Source organism: Copadichromis virginalis, linkage group LG3, assembly GCF_057382275.1.
Source record: "Copadichromis virginalis isolate Kocher_CV1m ecotype Utaka linkage group LG3, C_Virginalis_male_GT1.1, whole genome shotgun sequence".
In the NCBI taxonomy this organism is placed as follows: domain Eukaryota; kingdom Metazoa; phylum Chordata; class Actinopteri; order Cichliformes; family Cichlidae; genus Copadichromis; species Copadichromis virginalis.
The window spans coordinates 2,466,006-2,487,849 of record NC_140620.1 but is presented as its reverse complement, the minus strand read 5'-3'; the positions used below and the strand labels follow the sequence as shown (position 1 = coordinate 2,487,849).

At 40.6% G+C, this 21,844-nt stretch overlaps 1 protein-coding gene and 1 pseudogene across 1 annotated transcript in view; one reads left to right on the top strand and one right to left on the bottom strand.

Moving 5' to 3' along the window:
- LOC146712286 (NLR family CARD domain-containing protein 3-like) overlaps window positions 1-20,354 on the bottom strand; it is a 32,507-nt gene extending 12,153 nt beyond the window's left edge. Inside the window, exons 1-2 of the mRNA XM_085452002.1 lie at window positions 20,266-20,354; window positions 12,766-13,016 (exon numbers count right to left, since the gene is read on the bottom strand). Coding sequence (XP_085308128.1) covers window positions 12,766-13,009 — 244 coding nt within the window. The 5' untranslated portion in view covers window positions 13,010-13,016; window positions 20,266-20,354. The remainder of the gene's footprint in view (window positions 1-12,765; window positions 13,017-20,265) is intronic.
- On the top strand, window positions 2,935-4,590 carry LOC146712287 (uncharacterized; annotated as a pseudogene).
- Window positions 20,355-21,844: the final 1,490 nt, after the last annotated feature.

Sequence of the window (21,844 nt, the reverse complement as noted above, 5' to 3'; positions counted from 1 at the left end):
AGTTATAGAAAGAGACCTTTGAGTAGTAGATGTTCACAGATGTTTCACTACCCTGAAACAGCATTTGCAATAGACTCACAGGTTAACCAAATATCTTTGCATCACCTCTCTGTTTCACAATGACCTGTATGTCCAAACATGCACTCAAAAGCAAGCTCAATCTACACTTAGATTCATTGCAAATGTAAAAATCATATAGTCCAGTCCGTTTCTTAATGAAGTTGTTATTTTTCATTTTCATTTTTTTTTTTTTTCATTCGACCGGTGCTTTAAGATAAACCCAAAGTGGAGTGGAACACGTCCAAGAAAAACCTTGCAGTCAATCCAAAGGTTCTGACATTGATCACCAAAATTGCAGACTACGAGTGGAGAGCATAAAACGTTCTTATTTTTATCCTGAGGATAACATAATCTGCTGTTCAGTAGCACTGGTCTTTGGTTCATGGTCAGTGTCAACAGCACAAGTGGCCTGCTTGATAGGGAAAAGTGAAATATAGGCTGCAAATCCTATTCACATTTAGCTAGCATTAGTGCTGGCCAGTTAGTATGTTACTGTCTGCTGACAGGCTTCTCTGTCACTCTGTCCTGCGATAGGTGTAGCATTGTCTTAAGTATTATCTTCATCTCAGTTCATTGTAATAGACTGACTTAATTTGTCAGTTAAGTATAATCAGCATAACAATGAGGCTTTTGTTTTACTCTAGTTGTTCTTTGCATATAATTACATTGCAGATTTCTCCAAGGGAGCGCAAATGGCCAGCAGCAGCCCTAAATTTGAGACGTTCAGAAAGCTAGAGCTACTTCTAAACCTGCAGGTTATGTGCCTCAATTAGTCCCCTTTTCGTTGTTCCAGATGTGGTAAGGCAGATTCGAGGTGGCAGTGTCCCCTTCTTTTGTGCTCAAATGTGCGTTTGAATTAATTTTTTTTTCTATGTGCCTTTGTTTATGCATAAGTGTCAATTGGTCTTGGATTGTTCCAGGACGGGTTATCTTTTTGTCAATAAAATCCATGTTAATGATTGGAACCATGTCTCATGTCTTATAAGTAAAATAAACATGTAAAAACTGCTCATACACAACATATGATCAAGAATTAACATAATCTTGATGTAAATATAATCAGGGGTTTTGTTTAATAAGGGTTCTTTGGATGTTTTGCTACTGTGATGGCATCAGCCACACAGGGGTAAATTAGTCCACTTTTTACTTTATTAATTTGCTTTGCAGTTTTCTTCATTAATCCTTTGGTTAAACCTAACACTGGTAACATTGTATGGTTTTTCCAAAATGTTTTGTTATATTAATTATGTTTCTCTTTCTTTGAGTTACCTGGGTTTGGGCGGTGGCTGTTTCCTGTCTGGGCAAAAGGCGTGGCTGAGGACTCTGGGAACAAAATGCCTGCTCAGCAGGACCAACCATGGGCTTACCAGGAGCAGGGGTGTTTTAGGTTTAGTTAGGTTATTCTGTGCTTAGTTAATATTAGAGTGTTTGTTTCCCCCCCCCCCCCCCCCCCCCCATTGTGTTCAAATGGTTTGGCCAAATCATTATAAAAGCTACCCTCATGTGTCTTTGTAATTAGGTCAGTTTGTGAGTTAAGCTGTGTCTCACTTTGTTTGTTTAAGTTTCTGGAAATTCTTTTTTGTAGAGTTATATTTAGTTGACCTGTTTTGTGGGCCTGCTAAGTATGTTTTTGAATTTTGTTAATTTTGGACTTTTTGAGGGTTAAAATAAAGAAAACCCTTTTTGAAGATATTTTTTTTGCCTGTGTCCTCTTTGCTTTGGCTGCTTGGTCCCTCACAGTTACAGATAAAGCCAACAATCTTACAGGGAGCACACTTAATTCAAATTGGAAGTCCAGTACATATTCCCGAAATCTACGTTAGATGACACTTAGAAACTAAATTTATATGTGATATTTTCTAGAATCAACAGTAAATCGTAATTTTAAATCCAATATCTATTTTTTTGGTGAGTTTTTGACACGTTTTGAAAGAGAAATCAAATTATTTTTTGATGTATACTGTAGTAATAGACACAAAGACCGAGACTGTCCGAGCCGGGGCTCGAACCGGCAACCTTCCGATTACAAGGCGAACTCCCAACTCTTGAGCCACGATCGCCCAAGAGAGGGAAAGCAGTCAGAAATGAGTTCTTAGTCAGAACTGAGGGAATAGACCTACCAGAAGGCAACGCTGCAGACGTAGAGGACAGAAGTACCTGGGGATCCCACAGGCAAATGGGAACCACGAAGAGGCCCCTAGGAAAGGCTGCAACCACCAAGTACCCTCAGAGGGTCAGGCAAGTCCTGAGGAGTCAGCTGAACGGTAAAAATAAGATCCAGGCTATCAACACCTATGCCCTGCCCGTGATTTAGTTTAGTCTTCAAAAAAAGTAACTGAGTTTGGCAAACAACAAAGTTTTTTGCAGCTATTTTTTTTAAATGCAGCCAAGGCGTTTCTTAAATAAACATTTCAATCTATTTACAGAACAATCAGCTGTTCTGCATCAAATCTGATGCCACACAAATTATTTGTGCCGCTCCAAAAAATAATTTCTGTCCACTATGAGAAAAAGGAGAACAACAGCCTGATACCTGCAGGCCTGACAACAGGAGATGTTTCACTGCTGTAACACCTGTAACACTCAGCAGTCGCCTCATTGTTCTGATACAGACAACAAAACTACACTACACATAACTACCACTTTTTCCATCAATTGCTCAGTCTGTCCTGCTCACATCTCCAATGGTTGTACACGTTGTCATTAACGTGGCTTCACTCCACATCAGCCACTTTGCTTGCTAAAACACCGGTGTCGGCACACAAGGACGCTGTCATAACCTGTCAACGATGGTGATTAGCTACATATATACGAATGTAAATCACATTATTGGCTGGACGATGGGATAAGGTGGCATCGTTGGCTAATATCCAGAAATCCTACCAGTGGCTGGACAAAGCTGGACTGAAAGACAGCACAGAGGCACTAATCATGGCAGCACAAGAACAAGCTCTGAGTACAAGATCCATAGAGGCTGGGGTCTATCACACCAGGCAAGACCCCAGGTGCAGGCTGTGTAAAGATGCCCCAGAGACAATCCAGCACATAACAGCAGGGTGCAAGATGCTAGCAGGCAAGGCATACATGGAACGCCATAACCAAGTGGCCGGCATAGTGTACAGGAACATCTGTGCCGAGTATAACCTGGAAGTCCCGAGGTCAAAATGGGAGATGCCCCCAAGGGTGGTGGAGAATGACCGAGCTAAGATCCTGTGGGACTTCCAGATACAGACAGACAAGATGGTGGTGGCTAACTAACCGGACATAGTGGTGGTAGACAAACAGAAGAAGATGGCTGTAGTCATTGATGTAGCGGTTCCGAATGACAGCAACATCAGGAAGAAGGAACAAGAGAAGCCCAAGAAATACCAAAGGCTCAGAGAAGGGCTCGAGAAGATGTGCAAGGTGAAGGTAACAGTGGTTCCAGCGCTCATTTTAGGGCCTGCCAAGCTTGGTTAGTGGCTCCAGCAGATCCCAGAAACAACATCAACGATCTCTGTCCAGAAGAACGCAGTCCTAGGAACAGCAAAGATCTTCGGATTAGCTGTAAAACAGCCTGTTACAGTCTTACAGTGTTTTTTTTTTTCAATAAATTACATCCTCAAAAATGTTTTCTCTCTTAAACCAATCTTATAAACACTACATTTGCATAATGACTAAAACTAACACCACTGTATGAAAAATGGGCTATAAGGCAAGGTCCTTGATCATTAATATGCAAATTCTCATGACCATTGATCAACACCTACTGATTAATGCCAATTCATCAAGGCTGTTGTTCAAAGACCGCTTATCAATGGCAATGAGAACCATTCACAGAGAGTTGGGGAATGGCTGCAATCACAACATTGTAAGATGGTGAAAGATGTACCCTTAGGCCCCCTCCGAGAGTCAGAGATGGTCTTTCCCTTTTTAAGTAAATGGCCTCCTTGACTTCCTGACAGCAACATTGCACACATGGAAGCAGAGCAACTACAGACGAAAGTTTCGGCCTGTCTAAGCACTGCAGAGCCCACAGCATTCAGCATCAACATGGAGGACAGAAAGGCACTGCACTCACATCACTTAGTAACGACATTATATAATATAACATTATCGTCCTTATGGCAGATAAGGGTAGGTCCACAGTTCTGCTAAACCAGAAAGACTATCATGAGAAAATCTTGCCACTGCTCAGTGACAGAAATACTTATGAGTCCCCGAAATGAGACCCAGGAAGTGGTTACAGGAAGAGGGTGATAGATTGTCTCAAGTAGTTAGAACAAGACAAAGCTATTGAGAAGACCTCATAACACAGACTACACAGGGGAATCTACACTAAATCTGTATGGTTTACCGAAGATACATAAACAGGGTGCAACTTTAAGACCGATTGTCTGTATGATCAACTCGGTCACCTATAACATCTCCAAGTTTCTGGCTTCGATCCTCAACCCGCTGGTAGGCAGCTCTGAACACCACATCCACAACACCTTGGATTTTGTTAAGAAGGTGAGAGATGTCATTATGGAGGCAGATGAAACCATTTAACCTTTAACCCTCTGTGGTACAGGGTATAATTGGCCGTTTTTGACTACTTTTGATTTTACCTCTTTATTTCACCTTTAAAATATGTTTGGTATCATTATTTTCAGCACAACCTCAAATATCTGAAATTTGAGTTATTTTTTTCATTTTGGCATACTATTTTAGCACAGTTGATCTAAATTCAGGCAAAAAATTCAAAATCCGAGTAGAAAAAAGTTATATTTTTTGCTGTAAAACCCACATCATGTTTAACAAATTATTTTCATAACTTGAAATGCAAATAGAAATTGTACATCTCTAAAAAATTATGCACAAGTTTTGCAAACAACAAAGTTATATGGTACTATTCACCTAAAAGTGCAGCGAAGGCCTCAAGCATTTTTTATATAACCATTTAAATCTATTTACAGAACAATCAGGTGTTCTGCATCAAATAAGAAGGCACACAAATTATTTGTGAAAACACTTTTTTTACTGTTCTTACCGCTGTAAACACAACTGTTTTGTTCAGAAAAAACATCGAGCGTATTTTTTTTTTATCATAACTCTGGTTTTGGTTGCATTTTCAACCCAAGTTGAAATGGAGACTCAGAGTCACTGCATCTTGTAGCTGTGTTGTCTTAAATTGGTCATGTGATTTTGATGCACCGGCGCGTCCAGCGACCCCAGAGGGTTAAGACCAATTGTGTCAGGGCTCTGTGTGTGGGCAGGCAGGGATGGAGGACCCAAACACAGAACTCGTGGACACTGAATGGCAAACTCAAAGAATCTCCGCTTTATTGCTGGCACAAAAAAAAACATAGAACACACTGAGAAAGCTATGACAAGAACACACAGGTTATTCTGAGGGTATGACACAATACTGTCACAGAGAAACACAGGGCTTAAAAACACAGAGGGATAATGAGGGGAACAAGGCACAGCAGGAGAACACAGCTGGGAGTAATTGACAAGACGAGACGGGAAGCAAAACTGAATACACTGACGTAAGACAGAGACCTTCAAAGAACAAGTCAAAGACGCAGACTTGAACTAAACGTACACTAAATACAAGGGCACAAGAACAAAACCTAAGAACTAAACCCTTAACCAGATTAAACTGAAACATAGACTAATAATAATAATAATAATAGAAATGATCAACAAAGCACAACAAGATGTTAAGAATATAACCCATAACACAAAATCAATCCAAAACATAAAAAACTCAAAATACTGGGTCAAAATGATCCAGAACCGTGACCAACTCATGATCAACTCAGTTACTTATAACATTTCTAACTTTCTGGTTTCGATCCTCAAGCCATTGTGTTGAGAAGGCGAGAGACATCATTATGGAGGCAGACGAAACAACGGTTTCGTTCGTTGTTACATCTATTCAATTCAATTCAATTCAATTTTATTTATATAGCGCCAAATCACAACAAAAGTCGCCTCAAGGCGCTTCATAGATACAGAGAAAAACCCAACAATCATATGACCCCCTATGAGCAGCACTTTGGCGACAGTGGGAAGGAAAAACTCCCTTTTAACAGGAAGAAACCTCCAGCAGAACCAGGCTCAGGGAGGGGCGGGGCCATCTGCTGTGATTGGTTGGGGTGAGAGAAGGAAGACAGGATAAAGACATGCTGTGGAAGAGAGACAGAGGTTAATAACAGATATGATTCAATGCAGAGAGGTCTGTTAATGCATAGTGAGTGAGAAAGGTGACTGGAAAGGAAAAACTCAATGCATCATGGGAATCCCCCGGCAGCCTACATCTATTGCAGCATAACTAAAGGAGGATTTAGGGTCACCTGGTCCAGCCCTAACTATATGCTTTAGCAAAAAGGAAAGTTTGAAGCCTAATCTTAAAAGTAGAGATAGTGTCTGTCTCCTGAATCCAAACTGGAAGCTGGTTCCACAGAAGAGGGGCCTGAAAACTGAAGGCTCTCCCTCCCATTCTACTTTTAAATACTCTAGGAACAACAAGTAGGCCTGCAGAGCGAGAGCGAAGTGCTCTAATAGGGTGATATGGTACTACAAGGTCATTAAGATGAGATGGGGCCTGATTATTTAAGACCTTGTATGTGAGGAGCAGGATTTTGAATTCAATTCTGGATTTAACAGGAAGCCAAAACAGGAGAAATCTGCTCTCTCTTTCTAGTCCCTGTCAGGACTCTTGCTGCAGCATTTTGGATTAGCTGAAGGCTTTTCAGCGAGTTTCTTGGACATCCTGATAATAATGAATTACAGTAGTCCAGCCTGGAAGTAATAAATGCATGAACTAGTTTTTCAGCGTCACTCTGAGACAGGATATTTCTAATTTTAGAGATGTTGCGCAAATGGAGGAAAGCAGTCTTACATATTTGTTTAATATGTGCGTTGAAGGACATGTCCTGGTCAAAAATGACTCCAAGGTTCCTCACAGCGTTACTGGAGGCCAAGGTAATGCCATCCAGAGTAAGAATCTGCTTAGACACCATATTTCTAAGATTTTCAGGGCCGAGTACAATAACCTCAGTTTGATCTGCATTAAGAAGCAGAAAGTTAGCGGCCATCCAGGTCTTTATGTCTTTAAGACATTCCTGCAGTTTAACTAATTGGTGTGTGTTATCTGGCTTCATGGACAGATAGAGCTGGGTGTCATCAGCATAGCAGTGTAAATGTATGCTATGTCTTCTAATGATGCTGCCTAAGGGAAGCATGTATAATGTAAACAGAATTGGTCCTAGCACTGAACCCTGTGGAACTCCATAATTAACCTCAGTGTGTGAAGAGGACTCTCCATTTACATGCACAAACTGGAGTCTATTAGATAGATATGATACAAACCACTGCAGCGCAGTACCTGTAATACCTACAGCATGTTCTAATCGCTCTAATAGGATATTATGGTCAACAGTATCGAACGCTGCACTGAGGTCTAGCAGGACAAGCACAGAGATGAGTCCACTGTCAGAGGCCATAAGAAGATCATTTGTAACCTTCACTAAAGCTGTTTCTGTGCTGTGCTGAGCTCTGAAACCTGACTGAAACTCTTCAAATAAACCATTCCTCTGCAGATGATCTGTTTAGCTGTTTGACAACTACTCTTTCAAGGATGTTTGATATGAAAGGAAGGTTGGAGATTGGCCTATAATTAGCTAAGACTGCTGGGTCTAGAGATGCTTTTTGAGTAAAGGTTTAACTACAGCCAGCTTGAAGGCCTGTGGTACATAGCCGATTATTAGAGATAGGTTGATCATATTTAAGATCGAAGCATTAATTAATGGCAGGACTTCTTTGAGCAGTTTTGTAGGAATGGGGTCTAAAAGACACGTTGATGGTTTGGAGGAAGTAATTATTGAAGTTAACTCAGAAAGATCAATTGGAGAAAAAGAGTCTAACTTAACATCAATGGTACTAAGAGTAGCTGTAGATAATATTACATCTGTGGGATGATTATTGGTAATTTTTTCTCTAATGATAAAAATTTTATTTGTGAAGAAGTTCATGAAGTCATTACTAGTTAACGTTAAAGGGATGGTTGGCTTAGGCTGCTGCCCCCGCGACCCGGCCCCGGATAAAGCGGATGAGGATGGATGGATTGATGGATGGGATGGTTGGCATCTCTCTTCACTTGTATCCCAGTCATGGAAGCGTTGGAGGTAGTTCATAAGAGATTACAGGATGACACCAACCTCAGCAACAGGACCACTCTCAGCACTGACCAAGTGTGTTTGCTCTTGGAACTGTGTCTTCATCCCACCTATTTCACATACAAGGGTCAGTTCTACAGGCAGAAACATGGGTGTGCCATGGGTTCCCCAGTTTCACCCATCGTGGCTAATTTGTACATGGAAGAAGTGGAAAAGAGGGCTTTGCTATCCTACCCTGGAACACCACCAAGCCATTGGTTCAGGTATGTGGATGACACTTGGGTGAAAATCAAATCTCAGGATCTACCACATTTCATGGATCACATTAACTCGGTAGACCGACACATCAAATTTACCAGGGAGGATATGAAAAGTGGCAGGTTAGCCTGCTTAGACTGTGAGATTTTGAATGGGGGACATCTAAAAGCTGACGTGTACCGTGAACCTACACATACGTATTTAAGGTTTGACTCTCATCATCCACTGGAGCATAAAGGTGGTCTGGAAATGGAAATGGAAAAAATGGAAAACCCATCTGGAAACTACAACACAGAGAGAACACCATCCCCACAGAATAGGGGTGGAGGTAAACCCGAATACGGTATTCGGAAATGCACAAATAATGTGTTTTTTACGAATACTTATTTCACACAAATACTTTAAAAAAATATTTGTATTCGGGAACAAGAAAAAATGTATATCAGAAAGATGAGTTTCCTTATGAGACCACAGTACATGATCGGATGAGTGAGTGAGTGACGTGCAAAAAAGTGACTGACACCGGCTGCTCCACACAGCAACTGAGACGGCACAGCTGAGTGATAAAAGACTGAACTGCATCACTATTTTTGTTGAATAGATTGTTTCGTACCTTAACTGGGTTTCAGAGGCAGTTTATAACTTTGGTGAAGATCGGGAGATTAATCAGTTATGCTGCATTACTGACGTTATGCAGTCGGGTGCTCTCATGTTCGCTCTGTTTATGGAGCTCTGTTAGCTCGGCAATTTAGACCAGCGGTCCCCAAGCCCCGGGCCATGGATCGGTACTGGTCCATGAGTGGTTTGGTACTAGGCTGCGAGAGTTGAGGTTTGGGTGTGAAATTTATGTTTTTCACGGATTTTTATTGTTTTTTATTGTTATTATTAGAGATGGCAGGATACCACTTTTTTATGTCCGATACCGATACCGATATCATAAATTTGGATATCTGCCGATACCGATATGAATCCGATATAGTGTTTTTTAATCAACAAAACTGTTTTTTAAAATATCTTGCTGCATTTTGCAAGTCTGCAAGTTCATACTCAAGTTTAAAACAACAACTACACTAAAGCTATTCTGTTATACCTGTATACAAAAAAATATTTCATAGTTCAGCAATACTGATCAATCTAATAAACTTAGACCTACACCATCCTCCCTATTCTGGTATTTTAAAGAGTACTTAGCGTAAATATTAAGCAACCTAACTAATAGGGTTCCGACTCCCAGCAACAACAAAAATAAAAAAAATAAAAAAATAGGGAACCACCCCTCACGCGCCACCTCATGATGCTTAATCGACGTAATCAACCTTAATTTGATGCAGTGTGAAAAAAAATGCACAGAAATCAATCTTTCTTTCTTTCTTCAACAAAATTGCAGACTGCACAGATGGTACCTTCCCAAAGGAAAAAGTACTATAGCTTACTAGGGTATATATATTAGACTTAATAGTCACTATATACAGTAACTGACTTCTATTCCTTTTACATCAAATTAAAACTTTGGGTGTCAGATAATTATTTATTAAAAGCTAGACATTTTAAATGAGAATAAGAAAGAAAAGTATGTATGTTTGTGCCCCCTTTTCCCAGTTAATGCCCTATCGGCCCCCCTGGCTAAACTTTGCTAGATCCGCCCCTGCACAGTTACCAGCCGTCAGCTACGTAGAAAAAGATCCTGGTGTAGAAAGTAATATTAAATAAATTCTAACAACAGCTGATCAAGCTTGTGCTGCTGTTGTTCAGCCGCTGGTTTCCTCTTTCTGGTGCAAAGTGGACCAAAAACAAACAAGAGAGACGGAGTCGCGACAGAAAAGCCGATCAGCTGATCATTTAAGCAGTTTCACGATTGAAGTAGCAGCAGGAGAGCGAGAGGCAGTCGCTTGTTAAGCTTAACGCAGGAATGCTTTACAAACATTCAGAGATGGACTTACACACTTGCTTTACTTCTCTCGGGGATAACTTTATCGGAGATGAAATGCCGGGTTGCTAGCGAAGCTCCACATGCTATCCAGACCACCGACAGGTCCCGCATGCCACAGCCGCTCTATCACGTGGTGCATACTGCTCCGACGTGCTAACGTTCTGAGGTGAGCTACGGCGTGTTGCAAGTTTTGTGAGGTGCTTTCGTGATATTTAATGGATCGGATTACATTTTTTATTTTTCTCCGATATCCGATCCAGTAATTTAGGTCAGTATCGGACCGATACCGATACGTAATATCGGATCGGTCCATCTCTAGTTATTATTTAATATTTTATAATTAATTATTTTTTTTACTCAGTTGTATATAGAATTTGTATTCTATTTTTATCCTATTTTCTATTTTATTCTATATTATTCCACTGTATAAAGTATTTTATTTTACTTTATTGTATTCTGTACACGGTGGCAGCACGGTGGCACAGTGGTTAGCACTGTTGCCGCACAGCAAGAAGGTCCTGAGTTCAATTCCACCATCAGGCCGGGGTCTTTCTGTGTGGAGTTTGCATGTTCTCCCCGTGTTTGTGTGGGTTCTCTCCGGGTACTCTGGCTTCCTCCCACCATCCAAAGACATGCAGCTTGTGGGGATAGGTTAATTGGATAATCCAAATTGTCACTAGGTGTGAATGCGCGAGTGAATGTGAGTGTGAATGGGTGTCTGTCCCTGTGTGTTGGCCCTGCGACAGACTGGCGACCTGTCCAGGGTGTACCCCGCCTCTCGCCCTATGACAGCTGGGATAGGCTCCAGCGCCCCCCTGAAAAGGATAAGCGGAAGTGAATGGATGGATGGATGTATTCTGTACAGTTGTGTACAGTATTTTATTCTTATTGTATTCTAATTTTTGCTATCTAACTTTTGCACTGTCCACTTCCTGCTGTGATGAAATAAATTTCCCACGTGTGGAACTGATAAAAGTTATCTTATCTTATCTTCATTAACTCAGTTTCCCTGGGTCTTTTACTTTCAGCGCTGCAGATGAAACCAAACTGTTATGTACTGTGTGCAAAAGTCAAATCAGCAGAGGCAGAGATATCAAACATCTTACAACATCTGCTATGCATAATCACCTGCACTTAAAGCATCCTCTCCTGGTGCTGTCTGCCAACCCCCCCCCACCACCACCAGCACCAGTTCATCATCACAGCCATGTTCTGCCCCTGCAAGTCAGTTTCCCTGTCTGTTCAGCGTCCTCCAACAAGGACGGGTGGTGGTGGAGTTCATAATGTTCACAATGGTATTTTATTAGTTGTTGGTTTAACCATGGGTGAGGCTGTTATGTTATTTTCTTTTCAATTACGTTCCTTCTTACATGTTCATTGTTGGATTTATGGAAGAACATCAACTAATATTGCATATCCATAATTATTATAATGGATATGATTAAAGAATACTTACATTATAATGTTAATTAGAAGTGTAACGCAAAAAAACCCGATTTTTACGCCTATTTTGAATTTTATTCAAATACATTTACAAATACAAATACTTTTCCCTCCTCAACAAATACAAATACAGATAAAAATACCAGCTGCTTTTCACATCTATACCACAGACACAGCAGCCAGTGAAGCAGAAGAACATCACATCAAGAAGGCCCTGAGTAAATGTGGTTATCCCAGCTGGACATTTGTCAAAGCTGAGAAGGCGCCTAAAGGAAGCTCCAGGATGATCCAGGAGAGAAGGACAACCGCTGCTTAAGTGAAAAAGCTTAGTGATCCTGTATGTGTCAGGAGTATCGGAACAGTTGAGATGCATTTTCTCTAAACACCGCATCTCCATGGCTTTTAAATCGGGTCCCCGACACAAACAGAGTAACATAGTGTACACTGTTAAGTGCAGGAGGATTGCCAGGATCTATACATCAGGGAAACCAAACAACCTCTGGCTAAGAGGATACACCTAAAGGCCAGTGGACGCTCTTTCAATGATGAGGATGTAACATCCTGGACAGGGAGGAACGCTGGTTTGAGCGCGGAGTCAAGGAGGCCATTTACGTGAAAAGGGAAAATGCTCCTTGATCAATTTGAGACTTTTATATTTGCATATAAATGATCAAGGAACTGACCTCACAGCCCATTGTTCATACAGTGGGCTGGTTTCATTTTTTGTGCAAATGTACTCTTTATAAGATTGGGGGAACCTGCAGTCAGCTGAGACTGAAGAAGTCACTTGGATGAATGACGAACAGAATGAATGATGAACAGAATCAACCTTTTGGGGATTTCTTTACATGGATGATTAAGCAGGCATCAAGACATAATTCAGCCAAAATTTCATGTTTCGTGTTATTTTGTTTACCCCTTACTGACTTGTTTGAGTCTTGACTTTTTCCAAAATCTTCTTTGTGACTTCCAAAGCATCTTCAAATTTGTATTTGCTGATCATCAAATTCACTGTCTCTGTGTTATCAGCCGTCTGAAGATCAGTCTTTGGGATTACTGGTAAACCGCCCAGTAACTGAGGTTTCTGTAGATACCACTTAAAATATTTCAGTTCCTTTTCTCCCAAATCTCCCAGCGTTTTCAGAAGTTGTGTCTGAGCAGGTTCCACCATCTTTGAACTGTGAAAAACACAAAATGACTCATTTATAAACAAAGAACACATCAAAGTCAGTACTTTTTTTTTCCATAAAGTTGATCCAGTCAGTATTCTTCTTTACACAGTCTTCAATGTTTGTTAGGGATTAGTTAGAATCTTCTGATCTTGGCTGATTAATTTCTTGAAGTTTATATTAAATGAGAGATACATCCACCACTTCATTTTCTTATCTGCATTTTAAATTCAGTCTCACAGAATGAGAGGGAAATGAATTAGTAAATCTGATTAATTTGTTTTGAAAATGTAAGAAATAGAAAGTACAGATATTTGTTTAAAAATGTAGGGAACAAAAGTAAAAAGTAGTCTGAAAATAAAAATACTCAAGTACAGATACCTGAAGTGCCTTAAGTACAATAATTATTATTTGTGCCTATGCCAAGAGGCACACTTAATAACTCACCCCAGAGTTTTGAGACAAGCTTCACAAATGTTATATCATTTTGTGCGGCTGGATCTGGAATGGTGTACTATGACTTTTGGGGTTTATGACTTTTATACTTTTTTAAATATTAATATTTTAGTGCAAATTTTGGCCCATTGACATGATGGAAAACTCCATATCCCACAATTCATAGCACACCTCTGCCGCCATATCCCACAATTCATAGCTCACCTCTGCCAGTCAAACAATGGAGCCCACCTCTTCGTTTTATATATTGCTTTTATTAATGTTTCTAGGTGACAAAATAAACTTTTAAGATATTTTCAGGCAAAAATGTAGCTGTGTAAACTTCAAATATCTGTTCGTTTTATCAAGACATCCCATATTAGCAACAGTGCTCTGACGATGTTGCTGCCATATGGCAGCTAGCCGGCTAGCTAGCGCTTGGCTGAAAAGCACCAGCTAGGGCGACTCTCTCTCTTGTTTCACCTCCCGGGTCTCTCACAAATACTCGCACAGACTCGGAGTCACATTTTCGCTTTTATGGGCCGATGATTCATTTTAGTAATGGTATAAACAGTGAAAGGTGGTGGATTGTCCAGATGCTGGTCGATGTGCAAAAAGTAAGTAAGTAAGTAAGTAAAATTTATTTATATAGCGCTTTTCACAGATAAAAATCACAAAGTGCTTTACAACACAGAAAATGGGAATATAAAACAATATAACAGTAAATAAAACAATGTAAGACAATAAAACTATAAAAACAGCATAAGAAGAAATTAATCAAATGCTTTTCTAAATAAAAATGTCTTCAGCTGTTTCTTAAAACAATCAATGGAGTCCGTGCAGCGAAGAGACAGTGGGAGAGAATTCCACAACCGTGGTGCCACAGTCTGAAAGGCCCGATCACCACGAGTTTTAAAACGAGTGCGTGGTACCACCAACAGTCTCTGATCTAATGACCTTAAAGCCCGAGAAGATGTATGTGATTTCTGAGTTGTTTGGTGGTGGCTAACGCGGAGCTCCAACAGAGGGCAGCTAGCCACCGGTGTATGACAGAAAGGACATGCAGGAGCCGAGCGACTGGCTTACACCGAGAGCGGTTCTCTGTCTCGTTTCACACCCCTCTCTCTCTTGCGCGCCGCCGGTACGAGTGTCCGGTGAACTGAATGTCAGGTAAGACATTATGTATATTTTCGTTGTGCTGACTTTTTACAATCAGTTAAAATAAGTCATACTGCGCACTAGCTAGCATGACAGACTTTCTATACAGCTGGGTGCGTGCTTTGTTACTGATGGTGAACTTTATTGTATTCATAAGGTTCGTTAGTAGAGTTGCCAAACGTCCCGTGCAAACGGAATCGTCCCGCATTCAGAGAAAATATTACACATTTCGTATTGAGCTGAAAAGGAACACAGTTTGTCCCGTACTTCAGCTACAATGGAAAAAGACACAAAGCTGGAGTTATTCTCTCGTTACGCTGCACAGCGGACTCTTCCCCTGTCATTCTCTTGCCTGTTGCAACTTCAATCATGAAACTGATAAATGATCAGCTGATTGGCTTTTCTCTCGTGTTTGTTTATCACCCACTTTGTGCCAGAAAGAGGAAGCCGGCGGATGTTGCGCTAAACAACAGCAGCACGTTTAAACTTGATCAGCTGCTGTTAGAATTTATTTGATATTAATTCTAGTATCAGCTGATGTTTTCTGGAGCCACAGCTGTAAAGGTGGCTGGTCGAAACCAGGAGATGTCCTTACTGAATCATCAGAGCTGAACAGGTGATGGAGAAACAGGTTTAACTTTTAGGTGACATGAATGAGTTGAAGGGAAGTTATGAACAGTTTCTGAGAGACAAATAACACCAGGATCCTTTTCTATGTAGCTGACAGCTGGTAACTGTGCAGGGGCGGATCTAGCAAAGTGTTGCCCGGGTTTCCATGTAGGGCATTAACAGGGAGAGGGGGGCACAAAGAAATACTTTTCTTTCTTATTCTCATTAAAAATATTTAGCTTTTATTAAATAGTTATCTGAATCTTACAACCAAAGTTTGTATAATAATACACAAGATTGGCTGTAGACCATTGTTAATCATTCAGAACACTGTGTAAAAATTAGAGATGGCACGATACCACTTTTTTATGTCCGATACCGATATCATAAATTTGGATATCTGCCGATACCGATATGAATCCGATATAGTATTTTTTAATCAACAAAACTGTTTTTTTTAAATATCTTGCTGCATTTTGTATAAGTTCATACTCAAGTTTAAAACAACAACTACACTAAAGCTATTCTGTTATACCTGTATACAAAAAAAATATTTCATAGTTCAGCAATACTGATCAATCTAATAAACTTAAACCTACACCTCCCTATTCTGGTATTTTAAAGAGTACTTAGCGCAAATATTAAGCAACCTAACTAATAGGGTTCCGACTCCCAGCAACAACAAAAATAAATAAAAAATAGGGAACCACCCCTCACGCTCCACCTCATGATGCTTAATCGACGTAATCAACCTTAATTTGATGCAGTGTGAAAAAAAATGCACAGAAATCAATTATTTTTCAAGAAATATTAAATAGATTCAACATCTTTCTTCAACAAAATTGCAGACTGCACAGATAGTACCTTCCCAAAGGAAAAAGTACTATACCTTACTAGGGTATACTATATATTAGACTTAATAGTCACTATATACAGTAATTGACTTCTATTCATTTTACATCAAATTAAAACTTTGGGTGTCAGATAATTATTTATTAAAAGCTAGACATTTTAAATGAGAATAAGAAAGAAAAGTATGTCTTTGTGCCCCCTTTTCCCTGTTCATGCCCTATCGGCCCCCCTGGCTAAACTTTGCTAGATTCGCCCCTGCACAGTTACCAGCCGTCAGCTACGTAGAAAAAGATCCTGGTGTAGAAAGTAATATTAAATAAATTCTAACAACAGCTGATCAAGCTTAAACGTGCTGCTGTTGTTCAGCCGCTGGTTTCCTCTTTCTGGTGCAAAGTGGGCCAAAAACAAACAAGAGAGACGGACTGGCGACAGAAAAGCCGATCAGCTGATAATTAAGCAGTTTCATGATTGAAGTAGCAGCAAGAAGAGGCAGTCGCTTGTTAAGCTTAACGCAGGAATGCTTTACAAACATTCAGAGATGGACTTACACACTTGCTTTACTTCTCTCGGGGATAACTTTATCGGAGATGAAATGCCGGGTTGCTAGCGAAGCTCCACATGCTATCCAGACCACCGACAGGTCCCGCATGCCACAGCTGCTCTATCACGTGATGCATACTGTTGCAAGTTTTGTGAGGTGCTTTCGTGATATTTAATGGATCGGATTACATTTTTTATTTTTCTCTGATATCCGATCCAGTAATTTAGGTCAGTATCGGACCGATACCGATACGTAATATCGGATCGATCCATCTCTAGTAAAAATAACAAAAACCAAAAAGTGAATGCAAAAGTGCATAAATATTTATTTTACGTGTTTGATGTGTGTGGCAGGGCGTGGTCTGCAGTGTCGCTGCAGACCTTATTTAAGACCTTGTATGTGAGGAGCAGGATTTTGAATTCTGGATTTAAGAGGAAGCCAATGAAGGGAAGCCAATACTAGAGTTGGATGTCTTGGTCTCGAGCAGGGATGGGTATCATTTAGGTTTTATCCGATACTGGTGCCAAAACGGTACTTTTAAAACTGTGCAGATGCTTAAACTGTGCTCGAACCGGTGCTTAACCCTTTAAAGCCGGTAGGAGCGGTCACGCTCCATTTTGCATAACTATTTTTAAATCCCTGTAGAACCAGAAACACGTAAGCTAGTGCAAAAAAATTTTTTTGCATATGAAATCAGAGGAGTTGTACTTACTTACTTAAATGTAAGGCCTTTTTTAATTATAAGCCTTACAAGCCTATACTGGTGTTTTTAAAAGTCATGTTTGACTTCATGCTTTTCTGAATAGTTTCTGGGATGCTTAGAACTCAAATTGCACTGCTTTAAATAGTTTATTTTGATGCACATGCTGTTTACTTTGCAGATTTGCTTTATAATATTATGTAAAAAAAAACAAAAACGATTTTCAATTTTTTTGTAGTTTATTGCACTTTTTGCAATTTATGTAGTTACTATGGACTTAATGCATACATATTATTAAAATTTGGGCGATAACAGTTGTATTGATGTATAGCAACTTGAAATGCTCCCAAAACTGGCACTACAGCATGTAAAAATATAAAGTAAGCTCTGGCGGACTTGGTTCTATGGTAGGTCTTAAAGGGTTAAACAATGGAAAACACAAACTTTGTCCTAAAACCTATCATGTTTAGCTGTTTTTTTTGTAAAAAGATACAATGTTAGCCTTTTTTGCAGCTATAGGGCATATGGTATCACTCTATCAAACAAGAAGACACCCACATGTAACTATGACGGTGTTGCTAGTTTACCTTACATACATTAATTTAATAACGTGGTTAGCCTACTCAACGTAAATTACACACGACTTTACATTAGGCTACTCACGCAGAGAAGAATGGCTTCTGCTGCCATCATCATCCGTCATCATTTCAGCTAAACTGGCAGGGCTAGGGGCCAGGAAACTACTCTTTGGGTTCTTGGGGGATGTTGCTAACTCCGGGTCCGATAACAGGCACCACACCGGCAGTAGATGTGCTCGGTGTGAGGTCTCGCAGCAAGCTATCAAATGGCACCGGATACCGGTACCCATCCCTTGTCTCGAGACCGGTCTCGAGACCACTTTTACGTGGTCTTGGTCTCGACAGACTTTGGTCTTGGTCTTGTCTTGGTCTCGGATTCCTGGGTCTTGTCTCGGTCTTGCTGTCTCAGATTGACATAGTGGTCGGGAGATTTGGAGTTAACAGTATCCATGACACACAACGTAATGTTCGAAAATGTGTCGTGTGCAAAAGCATCAGCTCTAACAGCCGTGCTTAGAGAGTCCTTTATAGTGAATCAGAAGAGTCGACTCCCATTGAGCGAGAACCAGCTCCTCACTTAATTTCCTTTTGCTGCTCAGCTCCCACACAGTGGCTCAGCTATGCTCCAATCATAGCTGGACTGGCCATCGGGCATACCAGGCATATGTCCGGTATGCCCGATGGTGATTTTTTGTTTTTATGGGCCGATGTTTTTTTTTTTTTTTTTCGTTTTTGTAACAGTATAAACAATGAAAGGTGGTGGATTGGTCAGATGCTGGGCTATCTGTAAAAATAACTCAGTTGTTCGGTGGTGGCTATGGCGGAGCTTCCACAGAGGCCAGCAGGTGGATGAAGGAAAGGGGAGGCAGGAGGAGGAGAGACCCGAGGCGGTGGCTGGTCCGAGTGTCAGGTGAACTGAACTTCAGGTAAGAAGTTATGACCTGCAGTCTATCTGGGTCAGATATAAACCAAGTTTAGGTGCAGTTTATTTTCTTTGTGCTGACTTTTTACTGTCAGTTACAATAACTCATACTGCGTGAGCTAGCATGACGGAGTTTCTATACAGCTGGGTGGGTGCTATGATGTTACTGATAGTGAACTTTATTTTATTCATAAGGTTAGTTAGTAGAGTTGCCAAACGTCCCGTAAAAAACGGAATCATCCCGTATTCAGAGAAAATATTACGTATTTCGCATTGAGCTGAAAAGGAACACAGTTTGTCCCGAACTTCAGCTACAATGAAACAAAGACACAAAGCTGGAGTTACTCTGTCGTTACGCTGCACAGCTGCCTCTTCTTCTCTCATTCTCTCCCCCTGCCTCTCCTGTTGCTACTTCAATCATGAAACTGATCAATGATCACCTGTTGTTGCAGACTGCTGAGTTTGCGTCTTTTGCTGGGACTTACATCGGCTTTTCTGATGTCTCATCTCCTTATCACTTTGCGGCAGAAAGAGGAAACCAGCGGATGTTGCACTAAACAACAGCAGCACGTTTAAACTTGATCAGTTGTTGTTAGAATTTATTTAATATTACTTTCTAGTATCAGCTGGATGGTCAAGACAATGGGTGGTCAGAAGAAAAGGAAAAGGTAAAGGACAGAGGGACAGAAGATAACCACCCATCATCTTTGTAGCTGACAGCTGGTAACTGTGCAGGGGCGGGTCTAGCAAAGTTTTGCCAGGGGGGCAGGTGTGGCATTAACAGGAAAAGGGGGCACAAAGAAATACTTTTCTTTCTTATTCTCATTTAAAATGTCTCACTTTTAACAAATAATTATCTGTATCAAGTTTTTATGTCAAATCTATAGAAATCATACATATACCAACAAGACAGTGTACATCACTGTCACAACAGCGGTTGTTTTCATTCAAAGGCTTTATGACTTTTCCTATTATACCTGGTGGGCCGGTCTTTAATCCCTCCATATTGTGGCCAATCACATGCGAGGATATAGTATAATAGAAGTAATAAATGCATGAACTAGTTTTTCAGCATCACTCTGAGACAGGATATTTCTAATTTTAGAGATTTTGCACAAATGGAAGAAAGCATTCCTACATATTTGTTTAATATGGGCATTGAAGGACACATCCTGTTCAAAAATGACTCCAACGTTCCTCACAGTGTTACTGGAGGCCAATGTAATGTGATCCAGAGTAAGAATCTGGTTAAGTAAAGGAAAAACATGTTGCATTTGCATTTGCAGTAAAGAAAAATTGAAAAACTGTTAGAACCTGTTTAATGTCTGAGAGCTGCAGTGGTTCTGATAAAGAGTGAGCAGTCTGAGATGTCAGTGAGCAGTAACAAGGAGAAAATGTTTGCTGCCTGTTGAACAGAAACACTTTCCAAGACAATTGAAAGCTGACTGATCAGAGAGACTTACAGCAGTGACGCTGAGTCCTGGTTCTCCTCACAGATCCAAGAGTTCACAGAGTGGAGCTGAAGACTTCACCTCACCTGAGCTGGATCACCTCACCGGCAAACACTGACACAATAAGTCTCAGAACTTCCTGTCGAGCACAGCTGGCTCCACCTCAGCCTCTAAAACCTGAATGTTGACTTCTTGGAACAAGCTGGTTTGATCTGTTTGTGTTTCCAGTTAAAGGGAGGGACAGTGTCACTTACACACTTAAAACTGTTTTATAAAACACTTGTGAACAAACACTGGAAGAAGACATCCAAAATCCAGCACTTGGGATCTGTTGTGGTACAAGTACTGCACCACCACTGAGTTAGTGTTTGTATAAATGTGGTGAAGCAAAGCCAAAAAGAAAAACCCCACCATCATGTGTATAAAAATACTTATTGGATAAATAATGAAAGAATCAGCACAACATACCAAAGAAAGAAAAATGAGGTCAGGGCCTCAGACAGAAATGATAAAGATATAAAACATGACAGTTGTATATGAACACAGGTCTGAACAGGTTGGTCCTGATCTGCTCATTAAAATCTGCATTATCTCGCTTTTTCATTTTCTTCAATAGTTTTGTCTCTAAAGAGCTTACACTTTTTGAGTGGATTTGGTTTTTTGTGGATTGGGCACTGGCGATCCGGTTCCTCCATTTTCTTTGGACTGAGATTATTCTGGTCCGGCTCTGCCGTAATGTCCATTTTGTGTGCTGACACAGTAGGTTTGCGACTATAAGACCTCAGTTTTTCTGTGGGAGAAGGGACATGGGTGTTGGCCTTGGACATAGCAAAGCTTGGGTCATTCCTCATTTTCGCTTGCCGCTGGACAAATTGTGTGAAAACTGAGAAAGGAGGAAATGACACACTATGAGTCTCCGTGTACTGTGTTCCTACAGTTGTCCACTTTTCCTGTAGGTTGAAGGGAAGTTTTTCCACTATTTGCCTGACTCCTCTAGCTGTTTCCAGGTAAGCAAGTCCTGGGAGTGCGCCATCTTGTTTAGCACACTGTGGCTCCAATAAGATGTCACTAAGTTCCTGCAGCTTAACATTGTCTTTGTTTGTGAGTTTGGGAAAGTCCTCTACCTTTTTTAAGAGTGCGTCCTCAATAGCCTCAGGTGAGCCGTAGCACTCTTCAAGGCGTTGCCAGACCATCTTCGCACCTGCAGCAGGATTGAGGGTGTGTACAGCACGAATGTGCTTAGCCTGTTCGGATGATGTTGGATCCAACCATTTTGTTAGCAAGTCTAATTCCTCTCTTGGAGACAAATTTAGGTCTTTGGTTGCGCTGATGAATGAGGTTTTCCATGCCCAATAGTTTTTAGGTTTGTCATCAAAGTGCAAAAGACCTGTGCTGACTAGTTTTTTGCGAATTAGGTATTTTGCAAACTGTTGCATTTCACTTGATTCAGGTATGCAGTTGTTAAGGTTGGGGGTGTGCTTTGTGGAGTTGGACCAGTACGTGTCGACTACACATGTGTTCGCTGTTTGCTCCTGTTTCCTTTCTCTGTTTACAGGTGGTGTTTTCGTCTGAGTGTTGGTTATAAAAGGAT